The sequence below is a fragment of the Vipera berus genome (genome assembly GCF_964194415.1).
Source record: "Vipera berus genome assembly, chromosome: 2".
Classification (NCBI taxonomy): Eukaryota; Metazoa; Chordata; class Lepidosauria; order Squamata; family Viperidae; genus Vipera; species Vipera berus.
Window position 1 is genome coordinate 108,530,309 of NC_138203.1, and position 27,892 is coordinate 108,558,200.

General features: G+C 39.2%; 1 protein-coding gene across 1 annotated transcript in view; it reads right to left on the reverse strand.

The window, feature by feature from the left end:
• Nucleotides 1–27,892, reverse strand: part of STXBP5L (syntaxin binding protein 5L) — a gene marked incomplete at its 5' end in the record, with an annotated part of 103,793 nt that overhangs the window by 24,533 nt on the left and 51,368 nt on the right. Inside the window, 9 exons of the mRNA XM_081317162.1 lie at nt 4,449–4,600; nt 9,290–9,415; nt 10,940–11,106; nt 12,745–12,959; nt 13,764–13,804; nt 18,413–18,480; nt 19,410–19,557; nt 23,818–23,890; nt 26,418–26,572. Coding sequence (XP_081173288.1) covers nt 4,449–4,600; nt 9,290–9,415; nt 10,940–11,106; nt 12,745–12,959; nt 13,764–13,804; nt 18,413–18,480; nt 19,410–19,557; nt 23,818–23,890; nt 26,418–26,572 — 1,145 coding nt within the window. The remainder of the gene's footprint in view (nt 1–4,448; nt 4,601–9,289; nt 9,416–10,939; nt 11,107–12,744; nt 12,960–13,763; nt 13,805–18,412; nt 18,481–19,409; nt 19,558–23,817; nt 23,891–26,417; nt 26,573–27,892) is intronic.

Here is a 27,892-nt window from a genome sequence, read left to right on the forward strand (position 1 = left end):
ACCACAATCAGAGAGTGGATGCTCTTTCCCATAAACCAGAATATATGCGCATGGAAGAGAAGCCTCCACTCCGGACAATCTTGCCCATGGAGTCCCTTGCAGTGTTCTAGGAACTGGTGGACTTGAAGGTACAGATTGGGGAGGCCCAGCAACAGGACATGTGTGTGGACCGACAGTGGGGGAGTCGGGACCAGACTCCTCAAGGATGTTCATGGATGGATTCCTCCAGTTCCATGGCCAGCTGTATGTCCCTGCAGGTCCGCTTCAGGGCCTCGTCTTATCTCAATGCCACGAAAGTCCCACTGCGGGGCATTTCAGCCTGTTTAAGACATTGGATTTGGTCTCCCACACCTTCTGGTGGCCTTGCCTATGGCACTACATCCGCGCCTATGTTGCATCCTGTGGCCAAGCATGTCACAGGGGCACCCCCAGGTCTTCTGCACCCCTTCCCAACTCCTGACAGGCCCTGGGGGGCAGTCTCCATGGATTTTCTGATGGACTTGTCACCTTCATTGGGGTTCACTACGGTCCTTGTGGTGATTGACATGTTGACCAAATTAATGCACTTTATTCCCTGCCATGGGCTTCCAACGGCCCATGTCATGGCCCTGCTCTTCATCCAGCATATTTTCCGGCTACATGGACTGCCTGACAAAGTTATCTCAGAAAGAGGGACACAATTCATGGCCCAGTTTTAGAAGAAACTGCTGTGGGCCCTCGAAGTCCAGGTGTATCTGTCCTCGGCCTACCACCCAGAATTGGATGGAGGGGCGGAGAAGGTCATAGGAATCCTGGAGTTGTTTTATCAACCAAAAAAAGGATGACTGGACGAACTATTTAGCGGTGGCCGAGTTCGCCTTTAACAATTCTCAGCATACATTCACAAGTATGACTCCATTCCTCACCAACGTGGGTTACCACCCTGTTGTGACTCAGGGTCAGCCTGTGGGTTCGGCACCCGGCTCAGAGGTATCGGATGACTCAGATGAGGGGGAGGAGGTGTGTGTGGGTGACGAACCGGCTGATGATGGCTTGCAGGCTTGGCAGAGCTCCCAGCCGGGGACCTCCTCTCAGCTGCGTGAGCCCGATAGTGCGGAGGATGATGACCCACAGCTGGCCCTGTTCAAGGACGCCCGACGCAGGAGGCAGTCGAGCAGGACTAAGCAGAAAAAGGCTGCGGGTCTCCTCGGGAGGAGGCACAGGGAGACCACGCCCTGAGCTCTCTATAAAAGGAGTGTTTGGGGAGGGGCTGGTTGCTGAAAGCAACTTTTCCGCTTGAGAAGACAAGCTCTAGTGTTTTGGTTAACTGCGTAATTAAATCTTGGCAGAAGCCTTTTAGCCTTGGACGCTCTCCAGTCTCTTCTTTTTGAATAGGGGTTTGCTAGAAGAGGGCTGGTTCAGAACACACCCCTGGCTGTTCCCTCTTATGCTGGTTGACTCCCCAGTACCTGTGGCCAAGGATTATCTTGCTGAGTTACAGGTGGTCCACTGCTTAGGCCGGCAACAGCCGGACAAAGCCAAGGAGGACTACAAAAAGGTTGCAGACCAGTCCTGACAGGACACACCAGCTTTAGCCATGGGTGACCAGGTGTGGTTGTCCACTAAACACCTCCCATCCAATCGACCGGCTAGGAAGCTGGACCATCTCTTTCTGGGCCCCTTTCCCATTGAGGGTGTCATCAATCCAGTGGCATATTGGCTGACCCTGCCACGTTCCTTAAAAGTCCACTCGGTCTTCCATTGGTCACTCCTGGTCCTGGAGCAGCTGGCCTGCCCACTCTGTCAACTGGAACATCCTCCCTCGGAGGCACGTGATGATGGCACTGCCGTCTCCAGCATCCATGACTCCCGATAGCTCAAGGGTCACTTCCAGTACCTCATTGAAAGGAAGGGCTATTGACTGGAGGACTTCAAGTCAGAGGACGTGGCCCACATGCATGCTCCTGCACTGATCCAAGAGTTCCACACCTGGTTCCCTTCACGGCTGCACCAGATTGTCAGCCCTAGGGTAAGAGCCCTGCGGTGAGGGATAGTGTTGTGGCCTGTTGGCTGCCGGACGACTTCACGGCCGACTCAGAGGAGGAAGCACTGGAGTAGGCATTGGGCCCAGTGTCAGAGCCAGCTGAAAGCTCTGATGGGGATGAAGGAATGGACCTGTCAGAGGTAGGGACAGAGATGGAGTGTGGGCCGTCTGCCAGCCCCTAGATGGAAAGGCTGAAACCTCCATGCTTTGAGGCAAGTGATTCAGAAAAGGAGGATCACATGGGGCCAGTGATTGATGTGCGTGTGCGGTGTAGGCTGAGGAGAGAAAAGGTAAGAAGCTATGGGGCAGTCTTCAGGGCAGAAGAGTCACCGCTGCTAACAGAGCCCCACTCTCAGCTGTGGCTAAAAGGCAGGGGCAGAGATGAATAGGTGTGGCAGACAACTATTCGTCTCCCTGCCGGTCAGCCACTTCTACAGTATTTGGAACTCATAACTCTTGTTTGGAAACTTGCCGGAGTTTTCCTCAGATCCTGTGCCACTGGGAGTCGGAGCACCTGCTGAGCGTGTGCGTGTCTTATGTTGGAAAAGAGCCAGTTTGCTTGAAGGACTCTTGCTGCAAGTGTGAGAGACTGAGATTAACTCTGGATTTTGGGAGACCCCTGCAGAGGAAAAGGGAGCGAGCTCCGTTGTTTAGAGGTAACTAAAGACTTTAACAGTTGACTATGTAAAACTGCTGGTGTTCCTGAATAAAAGGAATGTTGGACATTTATTGGTGCATCTCTTGTGTTTGGGGAGTCAGGTCAGAACACCCCAGTTCAAGATGGTGTTAAAGTCTGACACTGTAGGGACCCCATAAGAACATCGACTCCTCTACAATCCTCCCTACACTTCAAAGGTATTATTAAGGCAGTTTTTGCCACACATATATTTGCACATTTATTTGCAAAGATGGAATGTTTCAAGGATTTCTGGAACATTCTCCTCATCTTCCATTTCAGAGATGTTCCAATGTTTTTCCAGAAGTAAATCCTCCATAATGGAAAGTAGCTAATGGTGTTCAAATATATTCCAGATTACTATAACATAAAATGTAACTATTAATAGTTCATAAACTAAGCCTGCCCTAGTTGCTTAGTCTACTAGAAGTGATAAAGACTCCTAGTTCTATGGTGAAAAGAAAGCTTTAAAAAAGTGATGGAATATTTTATTCAGAGGAGGTGGGAGGGGACCATGTCAAGCCATTACACTTTACAATTCCTTGGTAAGGCCACACTTGGAATACTGCATCCAGTTTTGGTCACCAAAATGTAAAAAAAGATGTTGAGACTCTGGAAAGAGTACAGAGAAGAGCAACAAAGGAGATCAGGGGATTGGAGGCTAAAACGTACAAGGAACAGTTTTTGGAATTGGGTATGTCTAGTTTAATGAAGAGAAGGACAAGGGGGGACATGATAGTAGTGTTCCAATATCTCAGGGGCTGCCACAAAGAGGAGAGAGTCAAGCTATTCTCCAAAGCACCTGAAGGCAGGACAAGAAGCAGTCCAGAACAGGAAAGCCACTGGGGCTGTTGCAGCCAGAAGCCAACCCTAAAGCTCCATGGGAAGAAATTGCCATGGATTTTATTGTGGAATTACCCAAGAGCTCTGGGAGTACAGTGATTTGGCTGTAATCGACTGATTTGTAAAGCAAGCACACTTTGTGGCATGTCCAAAGATTCTATCAGCCCGAAGTTTGGCAAAGTTGTTCATGCAACATATATACCGGCTGCATGGAGTTCCAAGACGAATCATCTCTGACCAGAGGGTGCAATTTACTGCAAAGTTTTGGTGGGAGTTCCTAAAATTAATAGGCTCTTCCCAAGGGCTTAGCTCAGGGTTTCATCTGAATACTAACGGGGTGGCTGAAAAGGCAAAATCATTGATAGAGAAATATTTATGCTGCTATGTAAACTATCAGCAAACTCATTGGGCGGAGCTCCTGCCTTTCACAGAAGTGGCATATAACAACTTGGTACATAGTAGCACTGGGTGAGCCTGAACCATGCCAAGGTCATTGCCGCAGGTGCTTGATGGAGAAGTAAACTGTTCCCATAACAAAAAGAAATATTAGTATTGGGCAATGTGGATACCCGGTGGGAGAGGAGAGGGAATCCAATGTTTAACTAAGCAAGCTTTTGAATGGGAAATCTCAGAGTTGGCTTCACTTCTTCAGTTCTGAGATGATGTATCCAATAAAGTTATCCCTGCTGGGACTTGTCTTGAGGATTCCTTTTGTTGGGTTTATTAGTCAGACTGTTAACACTTACTCTTATTAGTATTTGACTAATCACCTGCTAGAATTTTTCATATAGCTTTGCTCTTTATATATTTTCCTAACTAGCCAACATATATTTTCTACAGACATTCCCAAAATTGCAGAGCATAAAATGAAATATTACTCAAATTAATTTTCACTGTATTTGCTACCTGCGCTAAACTGCTTGCTTCGGCGAGGAGATCGAGGTTGGCGCTGATAGGGATCACTTGATCCATAGAGGTCAAAGCTTCCTATGCTCAGCAGTTTAGTCTTCTGCATAAAATCTACAACAACCAGACCATTGCAGTTTCCAAATGCAATTCTGTGAAAAGAAATACGGTTTAAGTATTTTAGAGTTATCTCTTTCAAGTACTGAAACTGGAATAGATTTCAAACAAAGAGGCATTCATATAAGGTAATTCTTGTTTTTAAGTTTTATTTTTCTTCATCAATTTTTTTATCATGCATGTTGTCTTTTATTGTTCTTATAGTATGAGCCCCAGAGAAATCTGGAGTCAGATGGCATCTAAATAAGATGAATTAAATTTAGCTCATTTTAAGAACCAGATCAGATGATGGGTCACTCATCTTTGGTTTCATGACAGACACTGAAAAGGGAGCCTGCTTGTCAAGAAGAGCTGACTTAAACCATGAGTGGGTGGGTGACTCATAGCCTACAAGTGACATATAGTTCCTAGGACCTAGAAAATCATCTTTATTGCTCTGAGACCAGGCTGCTAAAATTCATCAGTGATATAACCAAATTTTGGCATTATGATATATGGTCACTTTTTTGTAAGTATGCTTGTAAGGAAGGGAGTGAGAACAATTTGGCTCTGAGAGACTTTCCACTTCCACATTTGGTCCTAAAACTCCCAAAGTAAACCAAAGAAGTTCATATTCCTTTGGGTTATATCATATCATCACTGGAGCATCTACTACAGCTCTTCAGAAGTTGAGAGGCTTAAGTATGTGTTTCCAAGCAGGTTATTCAGGCAATTACTAATCTCCTCTTGATAGGAGGTACTCATACTTAAGGTTTTATGGGCGATCCTTCAGGTCTGCTCTCTGTATAACCAGAAAGAAATAAGGACAGTTGCTAGTTCATGAGGAAAAACATTGTACACTTTAAGAAACTATAGCAATCAAAATGGCACAGAAAAGATTGTAACCAGATGGTGAAAAAAGGATAATTTGGAAAAAGATAAAATATTGAATGCTCCAATTTATATGATTCAATCTCAAAGTGACTCCTAGGAATAGTGGGCAACATCTGGCATAAAAAAAGGAGAGAATGTCTGTTTTTCAGGAACAATGAATCTTCCTGCTTCCCCCACACTTATATGAGAGCCAATTTATCCTCTTCTGTACCATAGCTAAGATAGGTAAAGGTAAAGGTTCCCCCGCACATGCATGCTAGTTGTTTCTGACTCTAGGGGCCGGTGCTCATCTCCATTTCAAAGCCGAAGAGCCAGCGCTTGTCCGAGGACATCTCCGTGGTAATGTGGCCGGCATGACTAGACGCCAAAGGCACACGGAACGCTGTTACCTTCCCACCGCAGTGGTCCCTATTTTTCTACTTGCATTTTTACGTGCTTTCGAACTGCTAGGTTGGCAGAAGCTGGGACGAGTAACAGGCGCTCACTCTGCTACGCGGCACTCGGGATTTGACCCGCCAAACTGCCGACCTTCTGATCGACAAGCTCAGCGTCCTAACCCACTGAGCCACCGCGTCCCTTATAGCTAAGATAAGTTGGGAATTAATTGGGCCTAAAACGGAAATGCCACAATGATGTCTAATAGTGGCAATTCAGAGGGAGTTTGGTAAAGAAAAATCCAACAGTATGTGAACTCCACACCACCCCCCATCTCAATATTATGCCCTAAATGTAAGTATCCCGATTCACGAGTACAACCCCATGAGAGCAGGAGCATTAAGTTTAAATTAAAGCATCCATAACAGATATCTGAATAGCTTCTCTTTCAAGAAATCTTTGTAAGGCTTCTTATAATTAGTAAATTGATGAAAGTACTACCTTCCCATATTTTAATACATTATAATGAGTGCATAATTAGTACATTCTCTAACGTTAAATCAGAAATTGCCCTTCTGAAATTTAAATGTGCAGTATTATTTTCCTTCCTCATATATAGTATTCTAATTCCAAAGCACACAAAATGGGAGGCAGGCAGAAACACAAGCAAGGAAGAATTCTTCCTTGCATAGACTATGCATGGCAACAATATTGTTATGTTCTCAAGCAAAGGAGGATTAGTAGAAGGATAATCATAATAAATAGCAGTATTTTTTTCTCTGACACCAAATTAATATTATACTGAAAGACAATATATATGTGAATGTCAAGGACGAAATATTACCACCTTCTTGTTGTATGCAATTTCTTATCCTTGAATCACATTTTTTAAAATATTTCATCAATTTCCTTAATGGTTGGGATAGCTTATTAAGTACAATATACATCCTTATAAAATAAAATGCAAACATCAAAGGGATGGCTTTAAAAGTTCTGGAATACTAAAATGTGTTGACTTGTTCCCAAAAAGGAATTGGGAATGGGCTTGCTTTAACTCCAGGAACAATTCATTCCAAAAAGGGCATGGAGAAAACAGAATTGGTCATTAATGTCACGCATTTCCATGGCAAGACCTGTAAATGGTAACCCACAAATGACCTAACAGTGTGTATAACACTATAGGTAGTCCTTGCTATACAACCATTCCCTTAACTATCATTGAAAATTACAGTCCTCGCACTTATAATCATAGCAGAGTATGCAGTCACATGATCAGAATTTTGGAGCTTAGCAACTGGATCACATTTCTGATGCTTGCAGCGTCCCAGGATCACATGATTGCCATTTGCAATCTTCCAGCAAGCGAAGTCAATGGGGAAAGCTGGATTTAATTGCCCCATGATTCCCTTAGTAATTATGATGAAGCTAGTAAAATTGACTGCAACTCACTCAATGACCACATCACTCAGCGACACTTCTCTGTATGTACACTGAGACAGTGTGAAACAAAAAGCAAAAGAGGGTTGTTTTGATAAACTGAATTTTAGTCTATAAAACCCAAATATAATCTTTAAAAAGTCCCAATAGTCTTATTGATAACCACACTGAAGGTGTGTGTGTATTATACACACACACACACACACACACACACATATACAAACACACACACAATTTGGATTGCTAACAAAGAATTAAAGGGAGACTGGTATAGCTATTTCAAGCTGCTTTGCTCTCATCAGCCAGCCACACCCTTCTGAGATTCAAACCTGGGCTGCTTGCATGTTAGGCAGCTGTGTTAACCTCTAGGCCACAGGCTCTTTCTCACTTTGTCAGCTATATCAGGTAGGTTTGTTTCCTTGAAGATAATCCTCTAATAATCAATGCAATGAAGGTCATTAAAATAAGGGTCACATAATAGCTGTCTTCCTGAACTTGAGGGGCTGTCACAGAGAATTTATTCTCCAAAGCACCAGAAGACAAGACAAGCAGTAATGAGTGGAAGCTTCTTAAAGAGAGATCCAACCTAGAACCTAGAACTGAGAAGAAATTTCCTGACAGTGAGAAGAGTTAATCCAGTGGAACAGCTTGCCTCCTGGAGTTGTGGGTGGTCCATCACTGGAGGTTTTCAAGAATAGATTGGACAATCATTTGATAGGGATGGTATAAGGTCTCTTGCCTTAAGCATAGAACAGTGGTCCCCAACTTTTCTAGCTCTGTGGACCAACAGCAGCAGCGGGGAGAGGGGATGCTTTCAAGTGTGCATCCACCATTTGTGCAAATGGAGCTTTGCACGCTTGCATGCTCACCTGCCGCTTGCATGGCCCAGTTCCCAATGGAACTGGTACCAGGCCATGGTACCAGGCCATGGACCAGGTGTTGGAGACCTCTAGACTAGAAGACTTCTAAGATGGTATAGGGTTTCCTGCCTGAGCAGGGGGTTGGACTAGATGACCTCCAAGGTCCCTTCCAACTTTATATTATTATTATTATTATTATTATTATTATTATTATTATTATTATTATTATTATTATTATTATTATTATTATTATTATTATATCCTTTTCAGCCCTATGATTCTATAGTCTATGAATGTCTGTGGAGATTCTCAGTCATCCAGGTCATATTTGTCTCAAAGGTTTTTTTTCCAAAAGGCAACTGGATTGTTTTATCCTTGAGTAAGAATAAGAAGACAGTTTGGTTCTCATCCAAGAAGTTTCATCAGTTCTGGCAGAATGGTGAGGACGATGGAAGGATGAAGGAATCATATTCTATGAATATACATGCCTCAAAATACTTGTTTTTAGCTCTGGGAAGTGTGGGGGGGAAGGGGGGTGGTTTGGGGTGGGTGGGTTTTGGGGATATGTATTGTAAAATCTTTTTTTTGTAAAACTCTTTAATAAAAAAATACTTGTTTTTTGTTCATAGATATGCCAACAATTTTGAGGTTATGAAAATTTTATATTGATTCATGATAAAAGTAAATAATATATGATGTTAAAAGTAAAAGTAATTTATGATGGCTGACCCCTGTGGAAAAATAAGTGAAATCCATGCCTTGTTTGAACTACACAGGCTGTAACAGTTTTTAGAACTCTAATGTTTCTTCCTCCATGGTTTGACAGCTTCCATGAAAAACTCAAGAACATTCACGAGGATCCAAATATTGTGTTTATGACAGTACCAAAAATCACCAGATTGTTATGGGTTATTTTTTGCAAAAGGCTGTTTTGATAGTGCTTTCATTTGGATCTTACATAAGGAGTAATAGGGATCTGTATCTTGGTCCCATCTTTTCTGCCATTTTCTTCCAAACCACCAAAAGAAGACAAACTGATTAGAATATCTTTTTCTCTCCCTGGAACAGGTTCTATTACTGGTTCCAGATAGACCTCCATTCTAAAGATGACTCAGATTTCCCATTTCCCAGCTAGGCAAACTGACCAAACCCAAATGAAGATATAAGGGGATAACTTACAATCCATAGGCTGAATTCACTGCTAGGCTGGTTATTTGTTGAGGAAGCTCACCATCTACACACAACAATTGAATAACAAGTTCTGCTTGATAACCAGGGGGCATCCTTACGGCACGAGTCTTCACACTAAGAAGAAGAGGAGAAACAATTATCAAAATGATCAAAATGATCTGATTACCCAACTGGAAATCACTTGCATTGATAAGAAAACTGGCTTTGAGAAAAGAATAGGAAAAGAGTGGGTGAGAAACAGTAAATATGTATAAATGTGTGTAAATAGTATTGATTGAAGTTTTCTTCCTCTCAACTGCTTGTCTTATCCCAATTGTTTCCAGTGGTATCTTCTGTGTAAAACAAATCAGTGTTATATCGTCATATTAGGTCTCATTTGATTCTTGAAGCAAGGGTAACAAAAAATCATGATGCTTTTTCATATAAAGCAAGAATGCAATCTACAGTAACTCCTGATTAGAAATGTTAAAGAGCTATTGGAATAATCCTAGCTTACCCTTCCATTGTGGAAAAGAGCAAGATTAAAGTTCTTCCATCTCCCTATTTTTTATCGTCACCTGACACATTTCGTGGGGTTGAACTGAAGAGTAGGACACTCTTCACTTTGCGACAAGAATAATCATTTAATGCTGTTCGTGATTGCTTAACTGTGTGGCACTAAATAGAGATAAAGAAATTCAATTCTTCTCAAAAAAACCCTCAGTCACTACATTGGAATGGAAGAATCATAGTGATTTATTGCTCTAAATTGTAATGTTTTATTAATACAGGGCCTAAAATATAACACAACAAAATTCTGTGACTATACGAGAAAGTCCTAAGTTCTCGCTCTCTATCCATATCCCGTTCTGGAGCTATCCCAATTTTGCTAGCTTCATTTCATTTCTCAACTATCCAGATTCTTTGGAAATTTTGTTTCTGTTTTCTAAAGATTAGCTATTCTCCTCATTTTTTATACTGAATAGTTTATAAGCATTCTCTTGGCCACCTTGTTTATGGTATTTATAAAGACATCAAAGGATATTTGGCCAGCTGGGCTTCATCAGTGTGTGAGAATCTAGCATAGGTGAGAAGCCATGAAAGTCTCCTTAGGAGGAGAAGGAAGAAGGACTGGTGGTTTGAAGAACACAGCTTGCCCTTCCTTTTTCATCCCCAGACTCGAGCATTCTTTTACTTTTGAGACATTAAACATTCAAACACCTTCTACTCCGATATTCAATGTCAACATAGCATTAGGTCTCAGAGGAACAGCAACTTCAAACAATGGGCTTAGGGACTTAGCCAAAACAAATATGGAGGGGTGTGCCAGCCTAGATGTGTTAGGAATCTATTGTAGTACGTGGTTATTGGTAGCTACTAAATCAGCTGTGCTGAGCTCAGTCTCAAATGAGAGGAATGATTTCTACAGTCTTTCTTAATAAAGAAATAGCACAATGGTGAGCAACTACACTTATTTGAACATTCTGTAACCATTTCTTAGTACAAAAACAGAAAATAATTCTTGAGATACTATTTATACAGAGCTATCAAAATCTATGATACTTCACAATCTTAGCAGAAAAATATAGATGTTGAAGAAATTTTGTTATAAATGTTGAAAAAGAACAAAAACAATTTAAATCAGTCTACATTCTTTACCTGAGAAATGGACTACAATCCATTGTTTGCTCAGATGAAGCATTGGAATTGCCCGAGAGGTCTTTTAAAGATGAAAAATTGGAAGAGGCATCAGCAAATGAAGTCATAATTTCTGCTTCAGGACTAATGGTATCTTCTATCTCATTCTGGAGCTTCACCTCTAAAGACTTTAAAAAAATAAAACTCAGATTAGATTTAGAAATATAGTTAAAAGATTCAATATTGTGAAGCCAATCTGCTTTCACAGTATTCCAGAATGTCAGCTACATGCCTGGAAACTGCAAACTTCCCAAACTAGGCTAAGTATGAAGGAATCCATCAAAATTATAATGACTGTCAATTGTAAAGCACAATTTAAAAAAAACTAATCAGAGGAAGAAGGTATCCTAAATGTGCCTTCATACTGTACCATAATAATCTTGTGGTCTAGATTCCTGGAAACAGAGAATATATTTTTCTGTTCTCATCTAAATATGAAGGTGATTCCAGCTTCTTAGAGATTTCTATGAGCAATAGGAACCTAGACATTAAGAAAGAGTACTTTCCCAGAATTTGTTTCCCAATCTATCTTATGATGATGTGGACTGAAGACCTGCAAGGTAGACTTGCAAATTTCTCCAATAATAATAATAATAATAATAATAATAATAATAATAATAATAATAATAATAATAATAATAATAATAATAATAATAAATCTTTATTGTCAAAGTACAACATGTGTACATTGAGATTAGCTGAGCCTCCCCCTGTGCTCCCTCCCCCCAACACACATATAAGTGGTGAGTTAAGCGATGTCATGGATAGGAAGCAACAGGTTGAAACTGAACCCTGGCAAGACCCAGTGGCTCTGAGTTTGGGGTTCTTTGGTCCATGGCTATATAAATTTTCTAAATATATAAGTCTCAGTAGACCACTAAAAGTGTGAGCTATGATATCCAAGGCATCCCTTTCCCTTTCAAGGGCTTAGACTCTAAAACTTATTTGGTTCCTTTAGACATTTGAGATCAAGATGGCAGGCTAGGAATTTGGCTGATTCGAAAGAACTGCTATGGAGGAAGGCATAGGCTGTCAAACCTCCAACTTTTTCTGGAGCTGTTTGTGAGGAACTCCACAGGACTGCAGAAAAGTAATTGAGATAAAGCAAATTCATAAACTACAAATTCAAGACTGCAAATTCTCTTGATTTAAAATCATGGGTTATGAGGAGGAAAGATGGTTAGAAGTTCTTCTGAGACCAACAGAAGAGAATATTTGAAGCTCAGGGTTGAACTGTGGGGTCCTTAGTGCTCTCTGAGCTGGGTGTTTTTCTTGCACACATATTCTTCCATGCTTGCACCTGCACTAATGATGTTACTTAGTTTGGTAATGAAACATTAACAAGAAAACCACCAAGCTCAGAGAGCACCAAGGACCTAACAGTTCTTCTGAGAGAAAGATCCAGAAGAATAAAAACTGCCTGTCAGAATGGGAGCATTCAATAAAATGTTTTGTTTTAACAGATTCAGTTTGTAGTTGGAAAATATTAATTTTGTAGCATCAAAATAACCTGTTGATTCCAAAAAAGTCTGTTTTGACGTTCTTCCTATGCAAGTCATCCTCAAAAGTATACTTATGACAGCTTCTTTTGAATGTTTAAAATATATATAGGAAAGCCATAATAGCTAGCTGCATAGTCAGGTTTCAACTGTAACCACTGCATGGTAAACATAGCCATGTTTATTGATAACTATAATTGATTAAAGGGAAACTTGGTATATTAATGTAAGCAAATCAGTGCATAAGCAATACTCATACAAACTTACCGATATTTCAGTATTAACTTCATGTTTGCTGAATCTATAAACAATAACATATGCAGAGACACCAGCTATGCAAAATATTCTACTTTCAGGACACCAGTACATTAACTGGATTGCACAAGGATCCTCTTCTATCATATCTGCTGCTGGCTTGCCTTCCAACTTCCGTTTTTCAAATATTTTTGAAGTTTTTAACTTGTACAGCATTTGCAGTGTGACTGGAAAAAATTGAAATGATCTATTATATTACTTTGATGTTAAAACGGAAAGTGGAAAGAAAGTGTATTGTTACAATCTGTATTTTCTATTATCTTCACTATTTTTATTTTGGGATCCTCACTATTTGTAGCCCTCTGATTGAAAGCACAGGCACACCGTAAAAAGTCTGGTATTTAGTGCTTACCAAAAAAAAAGCTTTAAAAAAAGCACAGCTTCAATGCTAAATATCCTGTACTGTCAAAAGAATACTGAACCTTCCTTTACATTTTTCAGATATTATATTGTAGCATATAATCAGCAATCTGTTTCTGATGGGCAGCAGATGAATTGAGCAGCAGGAAAAGGGAAAGAGATTCCTTATGACTCACACTCTGTGCAGCACTCTGCTTTAAATGAGAAAAACAGACTACATTTTATGTACTGTACTCCAGTCTTCTTTCAATCATTTTAATTGCTCATTAATCATTTGAATATGCAGTTAAACAGAAGTGGAAGCCTCTTAATGATCAATTGCAGAATCAGAAAAAAGATCACATGAAGACCAAACCATACTAGAAATCTAACTACTGTTAGATTTCTAGTGTCTTTGCAGGCGTACAGTTTTGACTTTTATTCATTCCTACTCATTCACACTCTGCTACAATTTTTCCCCTTTTAAATAATATTTCACAGCTTGTCGGGAATTCATTACATTGTACCAATTTCACGTATTTTGAGTAACAGATTCAATAACTGCAATTAATTCACTCATTTTCAAATCTGTAACATACATTTATAATGCAGAAATAAATTTAAAAACTTACTGGCAGAAGCATCCCAAAATTTTACTGATCCGTCTGCATGACTTAAAAGAATATAGTAAAGGCCAATTAAAACAAGGTAGAATAACATTATCATCATCATATACTTCTACCAAGACTGATCTTGGTTTCAATTCCTGTGATAAAAGGTGACAAATCTCAATTGCCATCTGTAGTCATTGGGAACACTTGATCTTCTAAGCAGCATTTTTCTTCTCTCCTTGCCTGTCAGAACCATGAAGGAAGTCCTAGTTTTGTTAAGGAACGAAGGATATCAGGACTTGATTAATGTGGGTGCTGTTCATTTATCTCCTTTGTAGTTTCTCATAAGATGATTAACACTAGAACTGGCCGCATAACTCATCTGAAATGTACTGTAGAACAAAGATTTCTTACACTAGCTAAAATTAAATGGAAGTATGATAAGGAGCAGCCAGGTTTTGGGTAGATGAAGAAACCTACAGCTACTTTAATGGATTCTATCTTCAAGTGGCTTTTTCAAACATTGGTTCCATGCATATCTTTGTAAATGATTTTTGCTGTAACCTACCGAAAGCCAATACTTATTTATTTATTATTAGATTTTTATCCTGCCTTTGTTACTTTATTAAAAACTCAAGGTATCAAACATATGGAATTCTCCTTCCTCTTTCTATTTTCCCCACAACAACAACCCTGCATAGAGATGAGCGTCTCCACAAGCAGATTTTTCCCCTCTATTAACAAAAGCAGATTTAACCACTGCAGAAAGAGGATCACATCAAAGAGCATTTCAAAGCTACCATATATATCTCTTCTTCAGACCTAAGACTTAAGTTCAAATAGGCAAGTCTCCTGTTCTTGAAAAGATGCATGTGGCATGAGTGTAACAAAGGCTGGTAACCTAATACATACCTTATGTATGTTACTAAATGTGTTCTGTGAAAGCCTCAATTTATCAAATCATTAGGGAGTGGAATTCAATATCTATAGGCCCATTTAATATTATAATGACCATGACATATGGAAAACATAATTTAGACTGTAAGAGGAATAAAGGGTGAATACAAATTTTAAAAAGTGATAGATTGGGTTTATGAAACTAAGAAAAATGAGAAAGATGTAATATATTGGACTGAAGGTTTCTAACAGTTTCTTGTGGAGTAGAATTAATGAAGGGAAGAAAAAGTGCAGGTTTAAATATGAGTAAAAGGGCTAAACTATATATTAAACAGTATAAATGTATATAAAAAGTATAAATTCATCTCCTATAGGTTGTTTTAGATGTGTGTAGATATAGAAATCCATGGTATGAGAAAGAATATTTGATGGGATGGTGTAAAAGTAGTGGTTGAATTAAAAAAAAATGCACATAAGAGATGCAGGATGACAGAAAAATATAATACATCATTCTAGCATGCAATGCTGTGAAAATGTTGAAAAATTGTGAAGTATAGAAGGTGCAACCAGAAAAATGTTAAAATATGGACATTATTTACTTACGGAGTTCCTATGTGACCTATTTATTTTGTATGTGAAAGTTACATCTACTATATGCCTGTTAACTGGAAAATGCTGATCTATTTCTCTATACTAAAGGAAGTCCTAGCAGGAATACAAAAATTCCAGTGGGATTAGTTTAACACAGACATGTCAAACACAAGGCCCGGGGGCCGGATCCAGCCCGGGAAGTGGTTTCATGTGGCCCGCGAAGCCATCCTGGAAACAGTGAGGGAACGGCCCCCACTGCCCTGGCCCTGGCCCAGAGACCCTCTTTCTGCCAGAGACCCTCAGATCTGTCCCACTCCTGCCCAGGTCCCCATAGGCACCCTCGATGCGAACAATGTAGAGCTGGCCATGCCCACCCAGTAGGCCATACGCACTCTAGCCACACCCACCCAGTAGGCCACGCCCACCCTGGCCATACCCACCCGGCCCCTTGAGGGCAACCGCAATGCTGATGAAATTGAGTTTGACACCTCTGGTTTAACAGAACAACAGAGCTGGAAAGGACTTTGGAGATCTTCCAGTCCAACCCCCTGCTCAAACAGAAAACTCTGTTCCATTCCAAACAAATGGTTATCCTTAAATACCTCCAGTAATGGAGAACACATAACTTCTGGGGAAAGCCATTCCACTGATTACAGTTACAGTTCCTGCAATTGTCCATTGTATGTTTTAGCCTCCAGACCCCTACTCATCTTTGTTGCTCTTCTCTGCTCTCTTTCTAGAGCCTCAACATCTTTTTTGTATTGTGGTGACCAAATGTATTGTGGATGAGGTATTCCAAGTGTGGTCTTACCAAAGTATTATTAAGAGGTACTAACACTTCACGTGATCTTGATACTGTTCTTCTATTGATGCAGCCTAGGACCGCATTGGCTTTTTTGACAGCTGCTACACTGCTGCCTCTAGTGGTTGTTCACTAGAACTTCTAGATCCCTCTCACACTTACTTATGTTGAGCCAGGTACTTCCTATTCTATACTTGTGCATTTGGTTTTTGTTGCCTAAGTGTAAAATCTTCCTTTTCTAAGCACTGAATTGCATTTTTTGGGGGGAGAGAGCTCAGTGTTCAACTCAGTCAAGATCTTTCTGTAATCTTGAGCCTATCTTCTAAAGTGTTGGCTATTTCCCCCAACTTGTCTGCAAATTTGAGGAGTCCCCCTTCTATCCCCTCATCTATGAAGAACTTGAAGAGTACTGGGCCCACTGCATGCTTTCCTCCATGTAGATATAGTTTCATGCTGAGTGCAATTGGTCAGCCAGTTATAAATTCATCTGGTGATGATACTTTTTCTACCTTACCAAGAGGTGGGCTGTAGTCTACTTTGTCAAGTGCCTTACTGAAGTCCAAGTATACTACATCTACAGCATTTTGCTATTCCACTAATTTAGTCATTTTGTCAAAGAATACACTAAGATTTGTCTGGCATGATCTGTTTTTGACAAACCCATGTTGGCTTCTAAATAAGTTTATTAAATATGCCTAGGAAAATAGCAGAATTCTGGTTAAAAAGTTAGAAGCTATGACACTGAACAAAATTTGGGAAGTGGCATGCAAGTTTGTGTTTAAAAGAAGGTAAGCAGATGAGATTTTTTTAAAAAATATTTTATTGGAGAAATATAATAACCCCAGAGGGAAAACCAAAACTAAGACTTTATACATACTGTCTTTATTGTAATGTTACAGTAACAGAATCTTGCAAATCTCAGAGCACTTCTCCCCTTTCTTGCCTTTAGAAACAGAATCATGTGGCTGGAAGGGACCTTGGATGTCTTCTATTCCAACCTCATGCCAAGGCAGGAGAACTTATAGATTATCTAGACTCTTTTCTGTTTAGCTTCTAACTAGATGTAACTAGATGTGAGAATCAGGAGGAAGAGCCACAGTCTAGATAATAATCTGATAACGGGGCAAGCTCCTCAGAATGGACTCTCTCTACATATGATAAATGGTTAAGGGAACTAGGTAGGTCTACCCTAATGAAGACAAGGTTTAGGGGGTGGCATGATAGCTGTTTTCCAATACTTGAGGGAATGACACAGAGAACAAGCTTGTTAAAGAGAGAAGCAACCTGGAATTAAGGAGAAATTTCCTGACAGTGAGAACAATTAACCAATGGAACACTTGCCTCCCAGAATTGTGGATTTTCAATTGCTGGAGGTTTTCGAGAAAAGATTGGACATCCATTTGTCTGGGATGGTATATCATAAAAAAATATTCATGTACAGACTGACACCTTCAGCCCTCCCCTGGCCAAAACATGACACTGCATCAAAAATAAAAAAGATATACGGTATTTTTTTTAGCAGATTCAGTGCTCTTTCTTTTAAAGAAACCTGAACAACACCCTCCTTAGAATAAATAGGCCAAACATTTCTTTTTGCTCTCTGATATTAGCAACATGGGATGGGTGAGAAAGACAAGAATACAGAAACATGGGTCCTATCAATATTCTTGGATATCAAAAACTACAATTCGTCCCATTTTTTTTCTTAAATGAGGACATTGATACCTTTGAAATTCTCATACAGTGATGGAGAGAATATCAGAGCAGATGTTAACAATTTACTAAGTAGAAATTCTGAAAAAATGGTACAATTTACTAAGTGGAAATTCTGAAAAATTGGTACAGAAAGCTATCTATAGTTCTAACTTACCATGAGGGGCATTCTGTTGTAAAATTATTTTTATCCTAAGGAGAAATATAATACTAGCAGACATTTTTCTCCATTGCTATCACAGCTCTAGGTGTTTGAAGAATTCTGAGCTTATCTCACTTGAACTTGTGTTTTCTTGAATCTACTTCTAGTTTCACCCTCAGTTTTCCTTACAACAGACTAAGGGGAACAACAATCGTATTAATAATGAAGTCACCCAATTCTCTGTTGGAATATCACTTACCGTATATTTCAAAGGCAAATTGGAACAAGGTCCTTATGAATTCTCAGGACTGTTTAGATATTTGTTCATTAATTTCCAACTGGACTTTTCAGTCATGCCTTTTGATTTGGAGTATTTTTTTACTTTTTTACTTTCTTTCTTTTATATTTGGTGCTATTCACCTTAAGGATACATGGTGAAGAAAGATGGAGTAAAATTTTAAGCAAAAACTAACAAACCTACAACTATTTCCAACAGCCAGTATGTTATAATAGCACTTTCCTTACCCTGTAATAATAATCTCAGGATATGTTTGTGATCCTAGGTTCCATACTCCACCAGTGATAGGCCACTCCTAAAAATAAATAAATTAATTTTTATATCTGTCTGTCTAAAGTATTGCAATAACATGTTTTTGCTACTTCATTATAGATTCAATGACAATGTAATACTCACAAAACTATTATCTTTTGTATTTACATGGTGATACAAAAGCTTAAGAAAAACACTTAATAGCTAATTACTAGGTTGTTTTATATTATATTTAACCATGGTGTCCCCCACTTTTGGTGTGTGAGTAAAATAGAGTAAAATTTATCTAAGGAAATAAATTTTATTTAAAGCAAAAATAAATGTTTAGCCCTCACTATTATAGGCTCTGCAAGCTCACAGAATCTGATTCAGTATTAAGAAACCTGGAATTCCATCTTGTGTGATTGTATATGTATTTAAGTCTGGACTCTGAATCAGTCATTTAAGAAAACAGCCAGACTCATTTTTATATGATTCACAGCTGCTTGTTTCCCCATTTGATTCAAATTCAATCCCTCAATTAGAAATCCCTGCTTCCCATTTATGGTAGCTGAGTATCAACAATCAGCTATAATTTGTTTCTACATAAGAGATGACAAAAGGTAGGCAAATTTGGGGTCTTGGGTACATTTGACATTTTTTAAAGTGCTGTGGATTCAAAAATTAGGCTGATTAATAACAACCTGATTCTCTTGTAACAAGAATAACAAGAATTTCTGTTCTTGTCTCTTAGAGAAAAGCAAGGGCTTTTCAGAAACAAGGGACGGGGACAAAGGGAGAGGGAGAAAGAGGGCAGGAATCTGCACATGGGGACAGTACAGGTCCAACATGAGAGAGTCTGTTAAGACACAGTATCCCTAACAAAATATCATAAATACTAGAGGCAAAGAACAATGAAACATTACCATGAAAACTAGCAATCTGTTTTAATTAGTGCTGCTTCAGTAACACTTTCCCTTTTTTATTCTTTACCTTATTGCTATATCCTTGCTTCTTATGTTTTGCACCTACAGAATATAGCACAGGAATCAAATCTGGAGGACAATCAGCAAAATATTCTGTGCAGGTAACAGGTGAATCATGAATATCCATGGGATAAGGATTTTCAAAAATGGGAAAACTAAATGAGAAAGACATTTATTAGCATACCCCTTAAAGACAAAATTATTTAATATATTAATTATTTGAAAAGAAGCACATTACCGAGTATATACACAGACACACAATTTTTTAACAATGCTTGACACAAATGTAGACAGTGAGATAAAAATTAAGACTATTTCAATGCCAATTAGATTAAGATGACTACATACTAATAATTTAAGTGTTTTTTATTGGGGCTTATATACCATTCCAAACCACAGAGATTCTGAACAGCCTACATTCCTTCTAATACTAAGATGATGAAAAGAGTAACAAAGGGCAAATTTAACAAAGGGCAAATCAATAATAGTAGAAAAACAGTAACTGAGAACAATTATAAAGAAGAATATAATCACCAGGGAACAATAAACATACAATTACAGTCCAGGATGGAGCTTCCAACTTCTACTGGATCTTCTCCCAGGCTTTTATAGCTCTCCTAACTCAACCAGATAAATGGGGCTCAAATCCTTTCTCTTAATCTCTTAGAGCAGGGATGTCAAACTAGTGGCCCGTGGGCCAGATGCGTCACGCACAGGCTACGTCCACCCCAGCTCCGCAATGGCAAAAAAGTCGCAATATGTCACGATACATCACGTGAGATGATCGAGTTTGACACCTGTGTCTTAGAGAATCATGCTTTTTATGGGTGCATCAGCTATTTGGTTGTCTCACTGTCTCACTGTGTTGGTGAATATGGCATTTTAGATTGCAGATGCTGCTTCTATAGAATCTTACAAAAGAATTGTAAGATTAAATCAGTTCATCTCTTGCTATGGCATCACTCAATGAAAGATAATCAATCTGCTTAACTATCGCTGGAGATTGAATGCCACAAAGATTGACTCAAGAATTTCAAGGGACCTAGAAGATGGAAATGTCAGGAAGTATTTGTTTTCCCAATAAGATGCTTCATTATCAAGCAAGATTCCATCCTATAATTCAGACACACCTTTATCATTTTGGTACAAATTAGGCCCTTGGCTATGCTGTTTTTTTTTAATCTAAAGGAAATTGTTTTAGGAAGAGGACATTGTACTTAATCTTGTCAACAACTGGAATAATTTGTTTCAGATTAAATGGGCAAGGTAAAAAAAAAGTACAGTACTGGCCAAAATTGTGGAAACTCTGGGAAAAGTGTACATTTGAGGTTTGATGGCTAATAACACCACTTTTTTTGGAGTAGTACCATAAAATTATATATCAGTGGAAAGATAATTTAATCAAGAATGTAATGCAATAAGTTTTATGAAGGATTTGCTATTAAAATAGCAGTTATAAAGAAGAAAAGTGAAACATGTAGAAAAAATGAGGTATACAAAAATTATCACCATAGAAAAAACGAGATATACAAAAATTATTACCATGTCAGTTAATACTTAGTTGGGTAACTTTTAGCATGAATTACAGCCTTACAATGTCTTCCCATGGAGTGAGCCAAGTCCTTTAGTTCTGCAGCTGTTATAATGTGAAACCAAGATTGAATGATTGGTTCTATTAACTGGGTTTTAATGATGGGTTGCTTCTGACTAACAAGTTTCTTTAGTCGGCTCCATAGATTTTCAATTGGGTTAAGGTCTGGGCTATTCCCAGGCCATTACAGCAGTGGAATATGATTATCTTGAAACCACTTTTTGCACACAGCAGCATGACATGGAGCTGAATCCTGTTGAAATATAAATGCTTCATTGTCTTGGAAAAGATCATGTGTGGAAGGCTTCTGTTTGGGCTCAAGTATTTCATTAATGTATATTTGGTCATTTATATTCTCATTCATTCCACAAATTCTGCCCACACCTTTTGATGTCATACAACCCCAGATCATAACTCTGACTCGGTGTTTCACGGTAATGTAATGCAATCAGGATGCAAATCTTCTCTGATTCTTCTTACGTATTTTATGCTATCACTACCAAACAGGGAGATCTTGGTCTCATCACTCCAAATAACACCGTCCCATTGTTCCTCTGTCCAAGTAACATGGGTTTTAGCCCAGTTTAGTCTTTTCAACCTTTGTTTGAGAGATAAAAGTGGCTTTTTTCGTCGAATTCTAGATTTTAGGCCAGATTCCTGCAGTCTGCGCTGAACAGTCCTTGCACTCAACTTCACATTGCATTGCGCCATTTCATCTTGTATACACCCAGATTATTTTCTTCTGTCACGTAGGCACAGTCTCTTAATTCTTCTATCATCACTTGCTGTTGTGCACCTTTCCCTGCCTTTAACAGTGTGGTTTTGTAGTGACTGAGTCTCCTTATACCTCTTCAAAAACTTAGAAATGCCACCTTTGGTTAAGTTTCCACCATTTTTTCTTCTAATTTCTTTATAACTGTAGCCTTGTTCACTTAATAATACTATTTTACATTGCTTTCTGGGACACCAGTCAACTCTTTTCACTATTACTTTAATTTTATTACGTTTTACAAGCTCACTAAATGAAAGAACACAAAAAAACCTAATCAACTTGCTAGCGATCACATAACACACTGACAAATATCCTCCTCTCAGCTTCAATACATGACATCAGTAACTGAATCCTACTGTGATCTGATTGGCTCATTGCCAAAACAAGATGATACCTGATTGGCTCTCTAAACACTCATTGGCTACTATCAGATGAAGGAAAGCCACCTGATATCAACCTAAGCAAGTTGTGCTTCCTTTTTCTGGTTATTTGGCTATAACCTTTCATAGAATACAGATAATTGAACAAACTTTATTGCATTACATTCTTGATTAAATTATCTTTCCACTGATATATAATTTAATGGTACTACTCCAAAGAAAAGTGGAGTTATTAGCCATGAAACCTCAAACATACACTTTTCCCAAAAGGTTTCCACAATTTTGGCCACCACTGTATATAATAAATCAACACTATTGTATAATTATGATCCTAATGTTCATTTGTTGTTGTTAAACTGACTTACAAGTGGCAGTGCAGATATGCCTCACCCTAAAGTGTAGGGCTGTGTGCAATTTAAAAAGTCATCTAGAAAGTACTTCCTCTTTCTTATGAAGTTAAGTAGCTTTTAAGTTAAGTGGCTTTTTTCAGGCTTCCAGGTGAAGCTTCTTAAAACAGACCCCACATGGAGGTCTGGAAAAAGGTGAGCTGCTTTAATGAATAGCATTTCCAAATATCCTCAGAGTCTAATTAAGAAAAACCCCTCTGAGCTGCTTCATGTATTACAAAGAAGCAACCAAATATAAATAAATCAGTGAAGTGGAGAGAGAAAGAAGGCAACATGGCTGGTTAACCCTTTCTCTCAATGTTTGATTAGATCTTTGATTGGATGGACTAATCAAATAGTACTGTCCATTGATTCCATTTCTTTTCCTTTGTACTAAGAAAAAATGCAAAAGGAAGATCTGAAAAAGTTCCCACTAACTCTCCCTCCCATTACATTTTATAAACAAGGCATTTTGTATAAAGACTTCCTCTGGAATATTTATGCTTGATGCCCTCAACTGCCTCCCCTAAAAAAATTATGAGACTTTTGACCTTGTCACCAGGTTATCATAGAGAAAAAGGTATGAAAAAATAATCTTTGATTGGGTTTGAGTATGGCACAATGTAGATAATTTTATCTTCTTGCTTTTTACTTTAGTACCAATAGAAGAGAATGTATGTAGCTCAAGGTTGAATGGTAGAGTCCATGGTGCTCTCTGAGCTTGTTGTTTGATTCTAGACTTTCCTGCAAGATGCAGTATGAAGTACAACACTTAAGATGCTACCTATTTTGGTAACAAATGTCTGCAGGCAAAGAACCAAACTTAGCACCAAAGACTCCACAATCATATTTTAGTATACAATTATATGAACTGTATTGTGTTGATTGTTTTGCTTTTCAAAGTACTTGCTTTAGGCAAATTGATCACTGATTCCATTAGTGAATCTATAAAATAAGGGATTCTGAAATAGCTTTTTTGAAAATAAGACATGGTGATTAAAATTAGTGAACACAGAAAAATAGGGGGATGGAGAAGTATCTTTTAAAGCTATAATCTTTATTAGATAATTTACTAGAGCATAATTTTGGAAGGATATGTTTAACAAAGAAACAGACAGCTAAAGATATCTAAAATATTGGTCATAGTATCAATGAATAGTGAAGTTGTTTGTTTTGAAAACATTTTGGCTTTGGTTTGTCATATTACTTTATATTTCCAAACTCAATAGCAAATCTATGCTTCTCTCCCAGGAATTATTGTTAACACCATATGGAATTATACTTACTGGCTTTGAGTCAGATCAACAACAATTAGATCTTTTTCCAATAGTATAACAACAGCATAGGGTTCTTGAATTTCTACATACAAATAAACACAAATTAGATTATTAAATAAAAACCATACAACCATTGTTCTGAACAAATGCAGGATTTTTTATAAAACGAAATTGCTGCCCAAACCCTACTGAAGCAGCAGTGAGAACAGGCAAAGCAGTTCTATGAGAAAGTTGTGCATGCCCATTGACAGGAAGGGCCACTGATAGCTGAAATAGACAGTGATCATGGATGGACAACCAGAATATGAAGTAGGACTCTAGGGTCTTATGCTTGATCACGGAGTTGAACTACCATCTTTCCCCAAAAATAAGACCCGGTCTCTTTTTTCTTCCTCCAAAAGAGGCAGTAGGTCTTATTTTGGGGGGATGTCTTATTTTTTTCTTGATATTTGCCTCATCTCATGGCAGCAGCACCAACAGCCCCATTCAGCTGGCTGCATGGCCCCTGGCCCACTTCTGCAGCTACTCGTGGCAGGCTGTGTGGCCACCAAGAGGCAAAGCACATGGGCGAGAGGGTGGAGCTGCCCTAAAGTGTCCATAGGCACTGAAACACTTTTTGCCTAAAGGGAGACTGGAAGCTTGGTCTGCTTGCAAATGGGGTGCTTGGAAACCGAGTGATCTGCTCTGTTTCCAAGTGCCCTATTTGCAAGCAGACAAAGCTTTCAGTTTCCCTCTGGGCAAAAAGTGTGTGGCACATCCGGATCACCTGCCTCCCCCCGCCTCTGCCTTTACGCTTGGACTTACCTGTGCTGCACTAAGAGACCGGTGGGCTGCTGCTGCCGCCGGACACCATCAGCCCCCTTGTGCTTGCTGGCCACCCCCACCCCCCTGGGCTTACTTTTGGGGTAGGGCTTATATTAGGCCCATCCCCCAAATCAGGCTAGGGCTTATTTTCAGGTGGATCTTATTTTCGGGGAGACATGGTAGAAGTCCCTTCAAAGACCCTTCCAACTCTGTTATTCTGCATTCCATTCTGTATTCTAGGAGAAAGAGCAAAGGCATGCAGTATTTAATCTACTGGAAAGGCTCCCCAGAATCTGAACTCTCTTGAGAGAATGCAAGATATGTCCCTGCTCCTGAGTTAGTCTGGCAATTTCACTGTTTCCCTGAGGAGCTACAACTGACCAAGCTCCTGGTCCCCCACCCTATGCTACTCAAGGAATCAACCTTAACCAACCTCTGTCAGCACATCCAGAGGCAGGCAGGGCACCTGATTATGCTGGGCCTTTCACTTCTGCCCTTCAAGCCCTGAAGGTAAGTAGGGAGGGACCTAATAAACTTTTCATGTTTTCCAGCAACCACCACCTGACTCCCTGGCCATTTCAGAAGAGGGGGAGGAATATTCCTTAGAAATGGCTTCACTGCCTCCACTATCAAGTTACCATGAGAACTCAGATTATGAAGAGCCCATGCAGGAAGGGAAAGGTGTCTCTGAACAATCCGTGGAAGTGGCGGGGTGGAGCAGGTTGGAGGGGAGGGTGATGTGGGAGATTAAGAGGCAGAATCTGGGGCAGAGCCAAGAAAGGAATCAGTCTGGCTCCCATAAATAATCCAAGTCCAGCCCCCTTTTGAATTTTATTAACTCTCATCTAGTGCAAGTTTAGTGTTGACAGTTGACTAGACTTTTGTGTACAAGCTTGAGCAATGAACCTTCTTAACTGGAACTTAATGTATGGTCCTGATTCTTTGTGGATGACAACATGTTGCTGTCAGATTAGCTCTTAGAATTGCAGTAAATCTAAATCTACAGAAATGGAGAAATTTCTCTTTTTTGAGTGATGGATAAATAGTTGGGAAAAAGTCATAGAACTTTGTTTTTATATATTATCATATGCAAAAACATGAAAAGATCTGGCACAATGGAGGAATGGTTGGTGAAGATGATGAAACTTGCAGAGATGGTTTAATTAGAGAAAAGACAGTGTCTGCATTTATTGTTGACTGGAAATTCCTTATAGACTTTTTGGGTGAAACAGAAATAAATGAATTTATGGTTTATGTTGTGATGATTAGAAAAAAATGGATAACAGAAAAAAGAGGGGTTTTGTAACCCAAAAAAAGTAATAATTTTATATGTGTACTTATAATTGCTGTAAAGAAAATTAGAAGCTACTTCTATTTCTTTTCTTTTTCCACTTTTGGCTTTTTCTTTGTTTTCTTTTTTTCCTTCTTTCTTTCCTCTACTTTAAATTAGTTCTTGTTAGTTTTTATCTCTGTTTCAAAATGCTTAATACTGTAATATTAAAAAATACACAGAGCGAGTACCTTAATTAACTCAACTGAATGTTTATAATTATTGCCAGCTTTTCCATTTTTTAAAACCCTTAATCAGCCTCTCCCTGCTTCACTGTTTCCTTTCCTGGCTTTTAAACATCTATCTCATGAAGGATTTTTTAAAAAAAAACAAAGCTTGAAACTGTTACAAAATTTCAATTGGCTTAATAAAAGGATTATGGGTTATGGAATTTTTCATGGACAATGTTATGCAATGCAGTTATTATTTTTGTTTGTTGTGTTATTTATTATTTAAACTTGTTACACATACTTACCATTTGGATATGGAGTTTCACAAAGAGTTAAAAAGTCAACTACGGGGTGATCCATCTCAAGCACTGTAATTGCTTTTCCATGCATGATTGTCAGACCTGGCCTTCGCCAAGGTTTATCATAAGAAAGTCCACCAGAAAAAATGATAAAAGGGTCACTATATTAAAAAATAAAATACAGTAATTATAGTTCACACTTTTTCATTGACTTTGAAACTGCAATTTTTACAAGTTGAGATGAACAGATTATATCCAGATTGTAATTAAAACTAATAATATTTCTAAGTGATCTTTTTAAGATTCATGAGATTATCAAATTTCTTTCTTATAACTGTGAAGTTTAGTTATTTCCTTAGCTTTGGCCAACCCAAACAGTAGCTTCAGTTGCTTGTCGAATTCAAAAGTAATGGCAAAAGTTGAAGGAGATGGGCTCTCTTACAGTATAGATCAGGGGTCAGCAACCTGAAACAGTGAAAGAGCCACTCGGAAACGGTTCCCTCACAAAAGGAAAAACTGGGAGCTGGGAGCTGCAAAAAAATGTGTGCACATGCGCATACATGCGCAGAACAGGGTTTGACTGAAGAGTGGAGCCAAGGTGAGATATGCACCTACCCTGCATATTTGAATTGATTGGTTGAACGTTTTTAGTCCCACTTTTTTTTTGGGGGGGACTGCACATGGCAGAGGACTGGGAGCCACAGGAGACGGCTGAAAGAGCCGCATGTGGCTCCGGAGCCGCGGGTTGCAGACCTGTGGTATAGATGATCACTATATACTGAACTCCTGCATCACAAATGCATTGCTCACTTGCTACAGGCAAGAAGTTCCTTTAAATAGTATCTCTCTCTCCCTAAAAGGTAAAGGTTCCCCCGCACATGCGTGCTAGTCGTTTCCAACTCTAGGGGCCGGTGCTCATCTCCGTTTCAAAGCCGAAGAGCCAGTGCTTGTCTGAGGACGTCTCCGTGGTCATGTGGCCGGCATGACTAGACACCAAAGGCGCACGGAACACTGTTACCTTCCCACCATAGTGGTCCCTATTTTTCTACTTGAATTTTTACGTGCTTTCGAACTGCTAGGTTGGCAGAAGCTGGGACGAGTAACAGGTGCTCACTCTGCTACACGGCACTCGGGATTCGACCCACCAAACTGCCGACCTTCTGATCGACAACAAGCTCAGCGTCCTAACCCACTGAGCCACCGCGTCCCTACTTATATCAATAATATATGGCTTATTCAATAAACAAAGGATAAATTACACCTGATTTCAGTGTGTGAAGTCAATCTCTATATGCTTCCCTGAAACACTTAAAAGGAACCAAAAACTTTTCCTGCTCTCAGTTTTTGTTATAGATCCTATATAGGTATAAGCAGAAACTGTTGCATCGATTAACAGAATTGTACATGTTCACAGTTGAGAGAGGCAGAAAAAAGTGAATCTAATCGCATAAGTGCCCTCGTTTCGGCAGGTACAAGGCCCT